Source organism: Notothenia rossii (genome assembly GCF_949606895.1).
Source record: "Notothenia rossii genome assembly, chromosome: 3".
Classification (NCBI taxonomy): Eukaryota; Metazoa; Chordata; class Actinopteri; order Perciformes; family Nototheniidae; genus Notothenia; species Notothenia rossii.
In genome coordinates, this window is record NC_136901.1 from 18,915,443 (window position 1) to 18,933,402 (window position 17,960).

General features: G+C 39.1%; 1 protein-coding gene across 1 annotated transcript in view; it reads right to left on the minus strand.

Annotated features, from left to right (window-relative positions):
- The window catches only part of eml3 (EMAP like 3), a 72,662-nt gene that overhangs the window by 33,861 nt on the left and 20,841 nt on the right, over positions 1-17,960 (minus strand). The window contains 6 exon segments of the mRNA XM_079671118.1: positions 1,624-1,652; positions 1,881-1,991; positions 5,424-5,640; positions 5,643-5,905; positions 7,083-7,197; positions 7,816-7,992. Of these exon segments, the coding sequence (XP_079527244.1) occupies positions 1,624-1,652; positions 1,881-1,991; positions 5,424-5,640; positions 5,643-5,905; positions 7,083-7,197; positions 7,816-7,992 (912 nt within the window).

Below are 17,960 nucleotides of genomic sequence, written 5' to 3' on the forward strand. Positions count from 1 at the left end.
ATAGAGCAAAGCATGGGGACATCCCTATCAAATATTTATAATAGTCTTACAATTAAATTAATAACAATTATATATCTCACTTTTTTAAGCGACATGCAACATGTTTGATAATTGGCTCAAACATTAAATTTTTTGCATATTACATTTCCCCCCTCATTTAAAGTGTTGTTTCAAATGAACAGTAACAGCTCTATTTTGCCCTAGTCAACCAATAGTGAGTATAGTCCTTTAAGTCACTTAGAACATCTTGTACAGCTGTGTCAACTCATCCAGGCCTGCTGCCAGCATTCTACACTGGCTTTAACAAACACAATTATTCTTCTCCTTGACGTTCACAAACAACATGAGAGAGTCAGAGACACATTCTGCTATTCTGGATTGTAGAATGAGGCCTAAAAACAGGCCGTACCATAACCAGAATAAAGGCCAACACTCGAAAAGCTCGGTAACCACAACTGTGGTTGGTTGGGAAATGCGCTCATTTTTGAACAAATGACTACATGTGTGAACCAGTGAGGAGCTGCATGGGCACAAGTTCAGAAGTAAAGTTAAACTCTGAAGTTACAAAAACTTGGAAACAGTCCCTGATTCTAACAATCTTTGTAGCATGTCTATATTTGTTCCTCTTATAATCCTACTTCTGTTTCACTAAAGAAGCCTTTCTTTGGAAAAACATGTCTTGCATTTCACTCCAGATAAAGGTCACCTGTCAATCAACAAAGGGCCCGGTTTTCATGCAATCATAAAGTACAGCTGACGTGTAATGCCTGACAGGCAGCATACTGGGGAAAACTGCCAAAAACATTTAGCATCATCAGCAGGCTCAGGGGTGTTACTATAGTTACAGTACCCTAAACCCTTTCCTGATATGACTGATGATTGATATGGAATGAAAGGAAACCTGGTTTTATTTACATATCTCTGGTAGTATCTAGTTTTCTGATTTTCTGTGTTCAGGTGCGTCTTTGTCTGCTTCAAGTCTTCCAGTAATGAAAGATAATCGCAGAATGTGGATCATTCTTATGTTGTGAAGCATTGTATTCTTTGTTTCTCTGACTACATTACAGGAGAGGATTGTCCAGGTTTCTGGAAACAGGATATGATGCTAACGTGCAAACAAATAACTAGGGCATGGCAAAAACCTCATCCTGACTGGGAAACACACTCATTATGGTTTATACATTATCATATGAGTTACTGTACAACCAGAGGCAACGCAGGATGGATTTGATATGCAAGACCTTGATTATTAGCATGTGTGCGCATAAAACGCTGCAAAACAACTAAAGCGTTTTGCCTAGTTGTAACGAACTGAAAGATAGTTGGCTAAGACTGTTGGTCTGTCGGGTGCAAAATCAGATTCCTAGTTCTATTCTTTTTCACAGTGATGTCTCATGAATGCCAACGTGGAGAGGGATGTCATATTGGTTGGAATACATTCTAAAACTAACCAATTGTGGGGGCCAAAACATTTCTTGACCCATCTACAGATTGAACTGTTTTGGATTCTGCATCAAATACCATGTGTATATGGCAAATGTACTTCCTTCATCATTTGGATAAAGTTGTGAACACATTATTGTGATCTCAGTTTCAGGATTAAAGACAAAAAAGCTACATCACCTGTACTGGCGACCATCTCCTTTGCGCGACTGTGGAGACAGAAAGAGACTGTGTGAGACAGCTGTGTGACACCATTCGGTCCCTCACTAATCACTGCAAGGTTTTCATGCAAATGGCATGCGATTATTATTCATAGGGGCCATCAGTGTCCCAGAGAGTGTCTCTTGGATGAGATATGTGAGGCTGCAGCAGCAATAGGAAAAAGTGAGCTTTGTGAGTGCGTGGTGACAGCTGTGAGTGATGGCAGCGTGACTTACTTCTCCAGGCTGGAGGAGCGGACGAGGAGGTTTGCAGAGGACGCTGCCTTCTTGTCCAGACGTTTCCTCTGCTTCTCTGGGTTTACCAGTTTTTCGCTGTTCCTACGAACCCTGAAACACCAAAGGACTGAAATCAGCTTCAAACTCTGTGTCCAAATACAATCCATAAATCCCACACAGATGCATTCAGTTAGCCCACTGTTAATGCATGCAAAATGGAAGGAGGATTTGCATGCATTTATAGTAATTATACACATAAACATGCATGTTAGTCTTGCAACATTTGTCTCTGATTTGTTTTGCAAAACCTTTGAAGAGGATATACGTAGTTTAATAAAACTTGGGTCTTTTTTTTTGGCCACACTCACTATATAACTGACCCTTACAGCCCCATTATGAGCTATTCTATACCTGTCAAGCTTTCCGGTATAGAACCGCCAATATGCAGTTTAGAATTACACTGCTTGGAGATTTACCATAATGATTTGTGGTTGTTGATTTTGGAGAGATATACACAAAAGCAGCTCCTTATTTAAAGATGTCCTCTGTGGTGTTTCTGGATATAAGGACTGTTGATTGTCACTGATCAGCTGTGGCTAGCTAGCCTATTAACATTACTCTGGAAGTTAAGTAATTTTTTTTTAAAACAAACAGGACCAAGGCAAAAAGTTAGCTTGGCAAGCTAATCAGATCTCAATCTTCACCAAGTTAAACTCCTCCAGATCCACTACAGAGCAGCTAACGTTAGCATACACTGTCAAATAGCATCCAGGACTAGTGTTACATGACTTCCACTAGTTCTTCCAGTTCTTAACAGGGCTGCACCTACAACATGTAGTTAGCTAATGATATGCTAACCCTTGGCCTTGGAAATATGCTAAGGATTCTACTGTAAGCTAACATCTTAGAATTGTACTTTAAAGCAGACCAACACAGGAGGAGTCAGACAGGTTGTGCCAACAGTTTATCCAGAGGAGGAAGTAGGTTTGAGAATTGAGATGTATGTTTATGAGAAGCAGTTTAGAAACTAACTTCTGTGTACCTTCCTCTTCCAAACCTATTTGGCTAACCTGGAGGTTTGTCGACAATCTCTGATCATGTTCCTCACCCTGTTGAACTCATTTGTTTGATAATGTTTCCAGATCTCAGCAATGAACTTGGGATTACTAATGTGTGTGTTAAACCAAACCATGTATGTATTCAACTGGCAGTAGCCTTTAACCCCTGGACATCACTCTAAATCCTTTCTGTAACTTTTAGGAGAAAGGGTTGGTAAGGGTCTCAAACTGGGCAATTCTCATATTGTCTCTCTGGATTATCTGCAACATACCCCTGTTTCCTGATGACATGCCATTGTAGCCGTAGCAACACCATGAGGAAGTGTTACCGGACAAAAAAAAGCTTTGGCATGAATCTACGTCATTGTTTATGGAGTGAGGAAGTGAAACTCATCTGGCAAACTACTTCTGCAAGCAAATCTTTACTAATCTTAACAGAAAGTGTTAAATATAGAGGTGTGGTAGCTGGGCACTGAAGCTTTCCCAGTACCTCAGGTTTCCATTGAGGGGCATGGCAGAGCTTAGCTGAGGAGGAAGAGCACATGGTACCCATCACCAATAACCCCTTTTATAAGCCACAACAAGGAAGTAGGACAAAAGAACATGCACAAGCCCATACACTAGTAAACAATCATTATTAAAGCAGTCATTTGAGTTGCAGTGGGGAACAAATCACAGCATGCAAGAGATCATTGATTTGTTTGAAGAAAGCAATGTTAAAAGTGTAATTAAAACAGCAGAGCTTCATTAAACCCATCAAGATTTAAAGCAGCATGTGTGTTTCTGCAAAACCCAGTTGAACTCACAGATCCTTAGTGGCACTGAGTCAATTTGCACATCTGTATCGTCTAACAGAACAATCAACGTTTGTGGCTACAGTGAAGTTGTAACAGAGATGATCACTGGAGGTTTTTATTTATGGATTCTAACTCTGATGTGTGCTGTTTGGACAGATATGCTGTTTCAAACCATGTTCTGGCCTTGAGAGGTTACATATGTGCAGCCTTGCAAACCCACTGACCTATCGTGTTCAGTCCAAGTCTATACATACTCTGCTCCTAGTGTGTTTGTACATTATGCTCTGTTCAATTGACCTCACATCACATTTTCCACTGGGCTCAAACGCTCTGTGTGCCGTGAAGCATACCCTGGATATGTCACTCAGTGTGGACGAGGACCGCTATTATGTTCCGCTACGGCTTTATGTTTCCCCTCCCCCCCTGCTCAAACACATGGAGGAGAAAGCACATGGCTGGAGAGAACATGATGACGGAACATGTCACCCCCCCTTTTATAAGGGGGGTTCGCAGTGAAACTGGGGTTTGTAGTAACACAAGTCAGAATCAGGAAATGTTTGATTTTTCATCAGAACAGATAAGAGAATCCTTCCTGCCAACTGCAATAACTCTCTACAGCTCACCTCCATAGCTTGGTAGTGTCTCCTTTTCTATAACCCAGAACAATTCGCACAACAGCTACTTTGCACAACTTAAATGTTTATATAATCCAATGCCAATATGCGTCTGTAGTATATTTCTAGATATTTCTGTAGCTTAGCGAGATTGTATATATTGCATAAAGTATAATTTCCCAGTTTGGGATGATTAAAGTATCTAGATTGAAAAAACTGAAACATTTATTTAATTAAATGTATGTCAACAAATGTCACATAACTGTATTAGGTTTGTTGAAAGCAATAATATGATGTTGAACCCAATCTTTTTGTATTTAACCTTAATATTATTGCTTTCAACTAACCTGATACAGTTATGGGAAATGTGTTGACCTAAAACATTCACTTAAAGTAAACGTTTCAGTTTTTTCGGTGTATCTATCCATCCATCCATCCAACTACCTACGTACCTTTCTATCTATCTATCTATCCATCCATCCATCCAACTACCTACGTACCTTTCTATCTATCTATCTATCCATCCATCCATCCAACTACCTACGTACCTTTCTATCTATCTATCTATCTATCTATCTATCCATCCATCTATCTATCCATCTATCTATCTATATATCCATTCATCTATCTATCTATCCATCTATCTATCTATCCATATATCCATTTATCTATCCATCTATCTATCCATCTATCTATCCATCTATCCATCTATCTATCTATCCATCTATATATCCATTTATCTATCTATCTATCCATCTATCTATCTATATATCAATGTATATATCTATCTATCTATCTATCTATCTATCTATCCATCTACCTATCTATCCATATATCCATTTATCTATCTATCTATTCATCTATCTATCTATCCATCTATCTATCTATCTATCTATCTATCTATCCATCTATCTATCTATCTATCCATCTATCTATCTATCTATCTATCTATCTATCCATGTATCTATCTATCTATCTATCTATCTATCTATATATGTAAAAGCCAAGCAATAAAACGAGAGAGATAGAGAGGTTTGATTATGAAGTGAGGGGGAGGAAGGCGAGATCACGCACAGCTTTTTCTTCTCTCCTTCGTGGATGGGGGTGAGGGGGGCTGAGCGGGGGGCGCTGAGGTTCTGCTCTGAGGTTCTGAGCGACCCTGAGGGAGAGCCCAGCTCCTCTGGAGAGCAGCTTCCATCCTGGAAGTCATCCCTCTGCAGGCCTCTGATGGTGGTGGGCTGGATGGGCTCCTCCACTGACGACGTCCAACTCAGCTCCCCTCCTTCTTCACATCCTCCTCTTCCAAGCCGGGGACCCGGTGGAGCTTAGCCCGCGTCCCCTCCACCGCAGGCTGCCCTGAAGGTAGGGCGTCCTCCAGCTGCAGGCTCTGGACTCGCCTGTGGAGAGGGACCCTGTCCTGCCAAGTGTCCGGCCCAGGGAGGGGGGCCTCTGTCTGAGTCCACCTGTCCAATGTGGCTGCTCTGGGTCTTTGCTTCAGGGACACTGGGCTTCCTATGTGGCCGTTGGCTTTGGTCACAACGCTGTCTGACAGCTCGCTAGATATAGTTAAAAATAGGGATGGGTATCGTTAACATTTTACCGGTATCACTACCTTTACTGATACTGTTTATCGATCCGGTATTTTAACAGCATTTCTATCGGTTATTTTTGTTATTTTTTTAGGGAAATGCTAATTGGAAACAGAAATAACATTGCTTTATTTTAATAGATAAAAAGGCGTTATTTACAGTAAATCCTTTTTTGTAATAAATCATTATAGACTAATGTGATGATGCTCATGTGAAACAAATGATATAAAGAATGATTTAGTGCAAAATAAAAAATGGTTACCCTTATTAATTTAGCCATGTTTGTATAATTGAGTTAACTCTGTGTGAGGGCTTACGTTACCAGACGTGCTTACGTTGCTTGTCACTGGGGCAACAGAGCTACGAGAAAAGCAGTCGCACACGTTTAATTTGTCCGTCTGAATATGGAGCACGAAGGCCAGCTATTTGGGCAGATTGCTCGGGTTTCCGCCCTTACACGAAAACACTTAATGCACTTGTGGCAAACGAACATTGTCCACATCAAATACTTTTATGTAGCAATTATAAATATAAAATATATCATATATTTATTTTATTTATCCAGTACTGATAGGAAAACCCATAACGTCTGAGCTTATAGATACTTTCAAAAGGGGTTTCGATACCCATCCCTAGATAAAAAAAGGTTGAAGTCAAAACAGAAGAGTCATACAATCTACACAACTATGGAAGTAGATTTGTCTCACTTTTATTTGTGTGAATAAAAGTGAGTAAATGTGTAATGTGTAAATGTAAAATATCTTCCACAAATACAAATAAAATGTGTGAATACTATAATGCATTTACAACTTTCCATCGATAGACACACACGGAGATATGAGACAAACCTTCCACCGGTACGAACATACATCTACTACTATCTAGTAGTAGTAGTAGTATCTACTTTGTTCGGGTGATGACGTGGTTTGCAAAATGTTTTGCATTCGTGGAAGGGCTTTCACATAATAGATAAGACACAGATTATGTATCTGTTCACATAAATAATATTGAGACAAATCTACCTCCATACACAACATATGAACACAACCAAGATTTAAAAAGGATTATTAATGGCAGTACAATAGGTGAAATAAAAGCAATGATGGCTTCTCATCAGCTCTGCCTCTGTGTGTAGGTCCAGTACCTGGTCGCAGGGTGTGGGATCACGTCATAGGCTGAGCTGGAGGACAGCTTCCTGCTGCCGGGGCAACCGTCTGAGCAGCACACCTGGTTCAGCACTCGAGCAGAAGCTGGGTTCACTGGTTTGAAATTAAACCATTTGATGCATTATTGTTATTTTTGAGTGGAACAAAATAACAAAATATACTATAATAAGTCAACTGCCTGTCATAGATTTTTCTACACTGTTTTTAATGTGGGTACTAATTAGGGAATGTTTGGGTTATCTTGCAAATAAATGACAAGGACTACTGACTTGACTTATGGTACAATATGTCTACATCAATATTATATAGTATTTTATGAATTAAACCAAAAAGTTTCCAACTTCTTATTTTATTTTAAAATGTTCTCAATTAAAATTGCAAACATTTTTAACTACACCACCACGTAATATCATCACCATCGTAGTGGTTTAAACAAGTTGGCCTTGTTAATAATAATTATATCAATAATAATTATTATTATATTGGTTATTCAATATTTCAATGTTGTTCCTGTATTTTTGGAAGCTTGTATTGCATTACTGTTCATACAGTTGTATGTGTATTTAATAACTAGCTGGGTAAAACATACAACGTTTGATGTGGCTCCACTTTTAGAATCAGACTGAGCACGTACAAGGCAACAGAAACTAAATCCATTTTGGTTTCTTCGTTGACAAACAGGTTCAAACATTGGGAAATGCTCTCACTCACCTGCAATGAGCTGCTGTTTCAATAATGGTAAAAGCTGGTCATGGAGGCGGATCCTGCGCAGGGCATCAGCCAATGAGGACTTCAGCAGCGTGATCTCATCCTCCTGCGCCTGCAGACGCACCTCCATCATGGAAGCTCGGTCTGGGAACTCAGCGCTGCCGTCTGCTGACGCATCGTCTGCGACGAGACAAGAGGGGTATCATGAAGGATGATTATGAAACGCCTGGCTCAAATGTGCCAAAGAAAATCAGCATTATTTCATCAGAAGCATTTAAGCTTTGCTACAATATTACAAATGTTTGTTCTTGATTTGAAAACATAGATCTGTGACAAGAATTCACAATAAATGAAAAAGCTGATAAACAATAAACACAAAACTGTGTGTCACAGCCACAGAGCAACTCACTATAAAAAACCGGAGACAAACACAAGTATAGTTCAGATTGAATGCTCTGCTCATTTTCATTTAGCGTTGTGTTTCTAATTATATTAGGCTTAAATCATTCAAGTTAATTCAATGTTAAGTGTCTTAGGGCTGTATAAAACACAACATGGCAAACAACATTGAATATCATTCTTAGTTTTCTCTTAAGATGGATGAAAGTGTGACGTCAATTCAATTTAGCTGACTCTTGAGGACATCAAAAACCTTTCTAATATGTGCTAACCTTTGCAAACTGAATATTTGTTCCATTACTCTCTGCCTTTTATTTGATGTTTAAGAAGTTGTGCCAACCAAACTGATGGAAACACAATTACAATGTATTTTCCTATATATTCGAAAGGACTGTGTCAAATTCACCTGACATCTGGATGGAAAAAGAAAAGCAAACAGGACCTGACTACATTCAAACAAGTCTTTCAAGTGTCATTCCTGTGTGTGTGTTTGCTTGTATTTCAACCTTTCGGAGAACCAATTTAAAAATGTATATATTTAAGTGTCGTCATCGCTTAATTCTGAGGACATTTCTGCATTTTAAGGACATTTTAGCAGGTCTTCAGAACTACAATGGACTGTTCGAAGGTTAGATTTGGTTTTGGAGGTAAGGTTACAGTTATACTTAGGTATAGGTTAGGGTTAGGATTAGACATGTGGTTGCCATGGTGAGGATGAGAAAAGGCATTTTGTCAGAACATTCTCAAAAGTATAAGACGACAAACTTGTGTGTTTTCTTGCTGCCCATGGAAAGGGAATTACAGCTGCTTAGAGCATTATGTACACCAGAGGAGTGACTGACCAGAGCATCTCAAAGACCCTTTTGTGTTTGTGTCTACAATTCTGGTGTGTGTGTGTGTGTGTGTGTGTGTGTGTGTGTGTGTGTGTGTGTGTGTGTGTGTGTGTGTGTGTGTGTGTGTGTGTGTGTGTGTGTGTGTGTGTGTGTGTGTGTGTGTGTGTGTGTGTGTGTGCGTGCGTGCATGCGTGCGTGCGTGCGTGTGTGTGTGTGTGTGTGTTTGAGGGCTTGTTCTGGTCCAAAAAGTGTCTGTATGGCTGAGTTTGTGGAATGCCTCCTTCTGTTCTTGTGTCACAGGATGGAAGAAAGCTGTGCATAGCGACCGCGAGAATATTATTATCCCATTGAAATCCACTGTGTTGTGAGTTCTCATGATTACTCATCCAATCAAAATGGCTTTGGCATTTTAAGGTTTATTTTGCAATGCAGTCCAACAAAGCACAAACTGTAATTGACCGAGGAATTCTAAGGAACGGTTTTCTCACTGGGTAATAAGTAGGTAAGAGGTCCAATCTTTACAATTCTGTCGACTTAATTTGAGCAAAGACTACCAGCTGGGAACCTGGAATTACACGTAGCTTGTAATTGTAGTCTAAAGCTCCATTTCCTCATGGGTTTAAAATCTCTATCAACAATATGCAATTTAATTTGCTCAAGACTTCCTTTATTTATCCAAGCTACAGAGAGAACAAGGCTTTTGCTTTTCACCCTGGTTTATAAATAGATTTATCAGAATTTGGTCAGAAGCCTCTCTTTTGGATCCCCCGCTCTTTTCTTTCTTATTGATGTTAATGCAACCTGAACACTTCCTCTATGTTAACCTGCTGTGTTGACAGAATGCATGAGTTATATCATATTGTCTGAGTTTCTCTTTTAAAAAGAAATCAAATTCACAATTATTTCCTCTTGTCTGCTCAGAGGCTTCCAGGCTCAAAGGGGAAGTCCCTACATTCCCAATAGGCTTCTAATGTGAAACATCTGCTAATGTTTCCTTCTGATTGACTGTAGTGTAGTGATAAAACTGCTCAAATGTAACATGCTAAAACAGACTTAGTCAGCTAATCAGCTAAATCTATCTTGATAACATTAGCTTAACTTTGCCACTAACGAATAGCCAATGCTAAGGTTAGAAGCAAAAAGTATATTGAATTCTAACGTATGAGTTCATCTTGTATAAGTAAAACTGTGTCTTGTCTTCTTTCAAATGTAACATAGTATAGGTGAAAGGAATAATAGTTTCACGTACAAATCCAAATTCTTATTTGAAGCTACATTTTGTAGGGTGTTGTTAACATCCAATATGTTGGCTATTAATAAAAACAATAACAAAAGATGGCAAATTGTAGTTTTCAACTGGATTACTCTGTTGTTTAGCAATATTTTTAACGGTAAGTTATTCAACATTTTTTTCATGGTCGTTTTTTAACATATAGTTCAAAACAACCATTATCTGAGTTGCAGGGAATTGTGAAAAACTGGATAAAGTCAATTTATGTCCGCTCCTGGCAAACAAACACAACACTTGCGCGTGGGCAAAGTTGGCAGATGTCATTAGAAGAGACCTAATTAAAAAATGTCTCTAGGTTTTAAAAAAGATACAAATATTTGGCATAGTGCAAGTACATAACTGAACGTATTGTTTTTAAAACATATTAGGTCGAAAATTGTACATATTAGTTGTTTAACTGCAGGTTGATGGAACAACATTGGTAGTGAGAGAGATATCTTTGTCGTTCGTCTTAAATGAAGACAAGAGTTTGGGCACAATTTGGGTTTATTAACATAAATTCACTTTGCAAGTCTAAAGTGAAATATGTTCTTATAACTTCATCAGACTCAAGGTCAGGTTTCAAACACAGAGCACTGGGGTGAACCCTAAAACTAGTGCGACCTTTTTATTTATTCAAACAACAATCAGTTTAGAATCAAGAATCCAAACTAAATCATGTCACCATAATTGCAATTGCAATCAAAATGACAGATGTCTTAAAAATCTTGAAATGACTTAGGGTGCGTCTCACTTCTCTTATTTTTCCTTTCCTCGCTCCTCGGTCTCGGTCTCACCGGAAGTTGATTTGTCTGCGCCATCTTGAGTAGCGTCCCAGTGGCCTTATTTGTGCCGGAGGATCGAGGAGCGAGGAGTGATAATGTTGGAGCGATAATCGAGGAACTACCAGAAAATCCTCCGGTGAAATCCTCAGACACTCGCCCCGCCCCCTCACTGTGTATCGCTCACTGATTGGACGATGCACTGATCTAGCTGCTGTCAGACATCAGCTGTGCGGCGTCATCACAAACGGACGTCGCTTCACGTGACGCTCCGGAGGAAAGGACGTCCCATTGCTCTTAAAACCCATTTCCCTGCTTCTCGTGGTTTCCTTGCGTCTCTCCATGCTTCCCTGGTGGGAGGGACTAGTCGCAGGGAAACAACGCAAGGATTCCATTTAACCGAAGTTAAGACCAAACACATGTATTCAGTTCTTTTTTAGAGCTCAGACTGTTATAAACACACTCAAACTGTTAAACACAGAATCCTGCGGCCTGACATCATTACTACACAGTCATGGCGGGAAATTCTAAACAAGGTTTATTCTGGTAACACAGAATAATGTTTCACTTCAGAGCACTTTTTATGAGATGGTCTAACCAGAAATGAGCTGACAAAAAATATAAGCATTTGGTGTGACTGCAACTGGACTTCATTGGAAATCAAAAACCAGACACTTCCACAGAGAAACTGGGGAAGGAGATGACCACCACACCAATACATGAGCTTATGAAACCGTATCATTACATTGTGCAGTCTGGGATGCATTGTCACCACAAGTGAAAGGTTTTCAAAACAGGACAGACGGGTGTAAACCAGATTTGTCTTTCTCAGCTCTTGTAAGCTGATATCAAATGTTCAGATTTCCTAATGCTCTTATCATGATTACAGAAAAACAAGATCTGTGTGTAAGGTGCATTCATTCAATCTCTGTTGCTCACTGGAAGATATTATCAGCCTGTTTTTGACAAGAAGTACCGGATCTCCTTTTTTATTTTCACTGTGTCTCAACTTGTCTCTTCCATTGTCTCTCCATAGGATGTCAGCTAAAACTTCTGAGGAAAAAAGCTTGATGCTTTAAATGAACTCAACTGAACTTAGGTTAAATTCATTTGGTTTAATAGGTTGTATTTAAAGGGGCCCTATTCTGCTCATTTTCAGGTTCATATCAGTATGTAGTGTCTCTACTTTAAAGAGTCCTCTCCTGCTGATGTTCAGGTGTATATCAGTATGTAGTGTCTCTACTTTAAAGAGTCCTCTCCTGCTGATGTTCAGGTGTATATCAGTATGTAGTGTCTCTACTTTAAAGAGTCTTCTCCATGTTCGGGTGTATATCAGTATGTAGTGTCTCTACTTTAAAGAGTCCTCTCCATGTTCGGGTGTATATCAGTATGTAGTGTTTCTACTTTAAAGAGTCCTCTCCTGCTGATGTTCGGGTGTATATCAGTATGTAGTGTCTCTACTTTAAGAGTCCTCTCCTGCTGATGTTCAGGTGTATGTCAGTATGTAGTGTCTCTATTTTAAAGAGTCCTCTCCTGCTGATGTTCAGGTGTATATCAGTATGTAGTGCCTCTACTTTAAAGAGTCCTCTACTGCTGATGTTCAGGTGTATATCAGTATGTAGTGTTTCTACTTTAAAGAGTCCTCTCCTGCTGATGTTCAGGTGTATATCAGTATGTAGTGTCTCTACTTTAAAGAGTCCTCTCCTGCTGATGTTCAGGTGTATATCAGTATGTAGTGTCTCTACTTTAAAGAGTCCTCTTCTGCTGATGTTCAGGTGTATATCAGTATGTAGTGTCTCTACTTTAAAGAGTCCTCTCCTGCTGATGTTCAGGTGTATATCAGTATGTAGTGCCTCTACTTTAAAGAGTCCTCTCCTGCTGATGTTCAGGTGTATATCAGTATGTAGTGTCTCTACTTTAAAGAGTCCTCTCCTGCTGATGTTCAGGTGTATATCAGTATGTAGTGTCTCTACTTTAAAGAGTCCTCCTGCTGATGTTCAGGTGTATATCAGTATGTAGTGTCTCTACTTTAAAGAGTCCTCTCCTGCTGATGTTCAGGTGTATATCAGTATGTAATGTCTCTACTTTAAAGAGTCCTCTCCTGCTGATGTTCAGGTGTATATCAGTATGTAGTGTCTCTACTTTAAAGAGTCCTCTCCTGCTGATGTTCAGGTGTATATCAGTATGTAGTGTTTCTACTTTAAAGAGTCCTCTCCTGCTGATGTTCAGGTGTATATCAGTATGTAGTGTCTCTACTTTAAAGAGTCCTCTCCTGCTGATGTTCAGGTGTATATCAGTATGTAGTGTCTCTACATGTCTCCATGCTTTAATGTTCTAAAGCTCTTTATTTTTCTCATACTGCCTGTGCTGCAGCACCTCTTTTCACCCTCTGTCAGAAACCAGAGCCCAGTCTGCTCTGATTGGTTTGCTGGCCGGCTCTGTTGTGATTGGTCAAAAACTAAGAGATGCGTTGGATAAGTCCTGCCCCTTATCACGAACAATGTTTTGGAAGACTAGCCAATGGAAGTGCACGTGTTAAATAGTGATGTCACTATGTTAATTTAATTATTTGTTTATTCCACTCATGGCAATTAGTATATAACAAAACATGGACACTTAACACAATGTATGCAGCCCATGATGGAAAGGAGCAGGGAGAAGAACATCCTATTTTCCCTTCCCCTGAGTCAAAACATAAAATACAAATCTATGGTCTGTCAGTCACAGCTGCTTACAGCAACATGAAACCAAAACACAATCAGAGTCAACACAACTATCTACCTTCAGCAACACCGGTACCTGACATCTTAATACTGTCTCATTTGTATTTCTTTATACCTTTTATTATTATTATTATTATAGTTTTTTAATAGCTTTTTATAATTGTACTATTTTATATTTTTGGTAACGTCTTCTTATGTGTCTCTGTATGCACCACTTATACCAATGCAAATTCCTCGTATGTGTAAACCTAATCGGTCAAAAAACCATTGATTTGATGGCTGTCACCACTGTGAGATGTCAGTGCCTCTGCCAACTGAGCGTCATAAAAGCAGCCAGAGGCCCTGTTGATGTTTTGGCAAATCTGGATTATGATTCACTTTTAAAGACATTGTCTTTTGGACAATCCATTTCACTGGAACAAGCATTTCGTCTTCAGCGCCGTTGCAAAACGCCTGGAGCTGATCCAGCTCGGCTAAAGAGGAAATGTTTCTTTAACAGTTGATTACTGGTAAATGCTTCTCACTGTTTAGTCTGATTAGTAGAATAAGTACAGAGTTAAACACGGCAGATTCCTATCAGCTGGATGTGCAGTATGAAAGCTGTTATCACGAGTCAAACAGGATGTATCTACTGCTCTGTACACACTGCTGAGTGTCACAATTCTCAATTTCATTTGATCACAAGAGCCCTTATTAATCAAACGGTGATATTACAACCCTTAGTATGAAGAATAAGTCACATTTACCAAGAAGCAACTTAATCCTACTTATAGCAAACCATAGAAATAATATTTGAATGAGTAAACATATTATGTACAATCGGAGCAAGAAATTCATCCAGAATTCATCCAATTAATGCTTGAAAATACATTCTCTCAGTGATATGTGCAAAATATCACATTTTGAACTTTGGGATTTTAACCTTTTCAGACCATTACATGCACACAAACTTATAGAACACACTACAGGAGAGGGGACAACTCCAAGAAGCAAATGCAGTCAATGTAAGACGTATCCCTGTTATGTATTACCCTCTTACCCTAACACTTATGGATGTCTCAACAACATTTCAATTTCCAACAATTGTGATATTCTATTAAACCTCATTTATCTGCTCTCAGTACACATTTCTCTCAGTGTTTCACTTCACCCCTGATCCATCAGCGTAAAGCCTGCATGGAAACCTCCGCCCAGCAGCCAGAGCGGGAGAAACGGAGTGTTTGATTAAGTGACAATTGAAGCTATTTGGAAATGTCAAGACCACACACTATCACTGCACAAAAACATACCAAAATGTCTGGCCAACAGCCCGTCCTTTAATAGGGTCAGCATCAGGGCTCATACCGATCCAACTGATTTCGCCACATGCCTTTTGTTTACAAGCAAACACATGGAGCTGTGGTGTCAGAGAACAGTAAATATAACACTGTGGGTACAGTAGGGTTTAGGCTAAGGGTGAGGGTGAAGACTGGGTATGGGCCGGTCTAGACTTTCAGTGACAAATTCACTGAAGGGTTGGATGGATTTTAGAGCCACTAAACCTGTGCAAATAAGACCAAAATAAACGGCTTAATACTAAAAATAACCACACAGAGGGGACTCATATGACCCATATTAGCATCTTCACAAAGGTTGATGGTGTAACTGAAGCATATCGTAACATGCCCAGACTTCCCAGGGATCATAGCAGCAGTGATTGTGACATGTCATGCTCAGCTATCTTGACTTCTTTCATTTTGGACCTAGTGGACTACACCTTTTTTCATGCTGAATTACTCTTTATTCAAATAAAGTGATGCTTTTGCATAATTATTTGCGGAGGACCTTCATTTTACAAATCTCTCGACAAAAACGTATGGTTGTCAGTTAGGGTTGGGTACCGAGAACCGGTTCCGGTTCGGGACCGGTTCCAACATTTCGATTCCAACGGCATCATTTAGACATGTGAATTTCGGTTCCACTTTTCGATGCCTGAGGAAATGTTTCTCGCCGCTCTCCGTAGCCTACTGTACTGTATGACTGCGGCGGGGCGGGAAATGTAGCGTTGTACCTACACTTCCTACAGCGTAACCTGAGACCAGGGCCGGTGTCGGTACCAGATGTGTTCGGGGTACCATATGTGTTTGGGGGCCGTCTCTTACCAATGACGTCACGCATTGTACGCATTGGGATTCGCTGTACGGTAATTTACCCGGGGGTGCTCGGGGGCAAATCACATCTACAGATCATGACGAACCGAATTGATTTATTCCTATGCTCCTAGCGCGTGAACATTTTTGTGAAAAACATGTTAAAAAAAAAAAAACGGAGCAATGGCTGTACGCCATTGGCTGTACGGCAACTCAAGAGGACCATCATACACGGTCAAATTCCGAACATTTAAACATAGCCTACACTTCATTCTTTACTTTGTCCGTTATTATATGTAGAAGATGAACTACCTCTCTGAAAGGTCCCAATGTGTTCATTTTGATGGGCTGTCTTCTGAGTGGTTAAACATCACTAAAGATTTTCTGACTTCTGACTGCTTTGGATATATAATTACACCACAATAAGGTTTTACTATCACAGTGCACTGAGATTTGTGACAAACTGTAAAGCACTTACACATCACTGTACACTGTAAACCAAGGCGGTTTTGCCATCACTTACTGTACTTATTGCCTGAGATCTCATGCTGTGGTTTTATTAAATGTGCCAGGTGCTAGGACTGTCTTAGGGAAGAAAGCTTTTAGATGTGCAGCTCCACTAACTTGGAACAGTCTGCAAAAAGAATGTAAAATTACCAAGCTGGTACCACTACATGTTTTTAAAGCTCGGTTGGATGCTCCACAGTCAGATGCTGTTGGTACCTGTACATGTGGATAGATATGTAAATTGTAATCCCTGTATTTTTTGCTGTATGATGTCCTTTTGTTGTTCTGTTGTTTATGTTTTTATGTCTTCATGTGGAACCTACTGCTGCAGGTCTCCCTTGAAAAATAGATCATTGATCTCAATGGGATTTTACCTGGATAAATAAAGGTTTTGAATTGAATGTCGAGCATTAACTGCAAGTCACTCAAATGCATAAACTGGAGAATAATTATGTTACAAGTGTTACAGAAAACATATCCAAGTGTAACAAACATCCAGTATTAACCTTAATGTTTTTTTACTAACAGTAACCAACTAATAATTTTCATGAAGTGCATATTTATTCCAAACTCACAATATATATATATATATATATATATATATATATATATATATATATATATATATATATATATATATATATATATATATATATATATATATATATATATATATATGTAATAAAACATAATGCACAATGGTACACAGTATCCAAACTCTTTAGGCACTGGTCAGAGGCATTCATGTAAAGCAGATCACCAGAATCCAATACTGTTAAAAACGTTGCAGAGATCAAATGTTTCCTTGACTGAAAGGAGAAACCTAATTTTAAAACAACATTTTTAGTGTGTGACTTGAAAGATAAGTTCTGATCAATAATAAAACCTAGATATGTGTATGTAGTGACCCTTTCAATGTCAATGTCAGTCCCTTGAACAGTACAAATGTTGGGGAGAAAAGAAGTTAACTTTTTGCGATTTGAGAATATCATGAGTTTGGAGTTGTCTGCATTTAATACTAACTTGAGTTGAGATAAATGGGATGGAATAACATCAAAGGCAGACTGGAGGAAATCAAGACTTGCTCTATAGAAGAGGATGAACAATAAATAACAGTATCATCTGCATAGAAATAGAAAGCAGCATTTGAAAGATTATTAGAGATTATTTACATACAGTATATGGTGAAATTATTGGTCCTAATATGGAACCTTGGCGCACACCCTTTCAAATCAAATCAATCAAATCAAGTTTTATTTATATAGCACATTTATAAACGATTTTTGGTCGAGCCAAAGTGCTGTACAAATAATAAAAAATACCCTACAGTAAAGACATTTTACAGCTAGTACAACAGCAGTTTGTTCAGAATATCAGTATGAGAAGAAAACGACACCCTTTGTCCTTAGACCCTCACATCGTACAAGGAAAAACTTCCAGAGAAAACCCACAGTTTAAAGGGAAAAATGGGAGAAACCTCGGGGAGAGCAACAGAAGAGGGATCC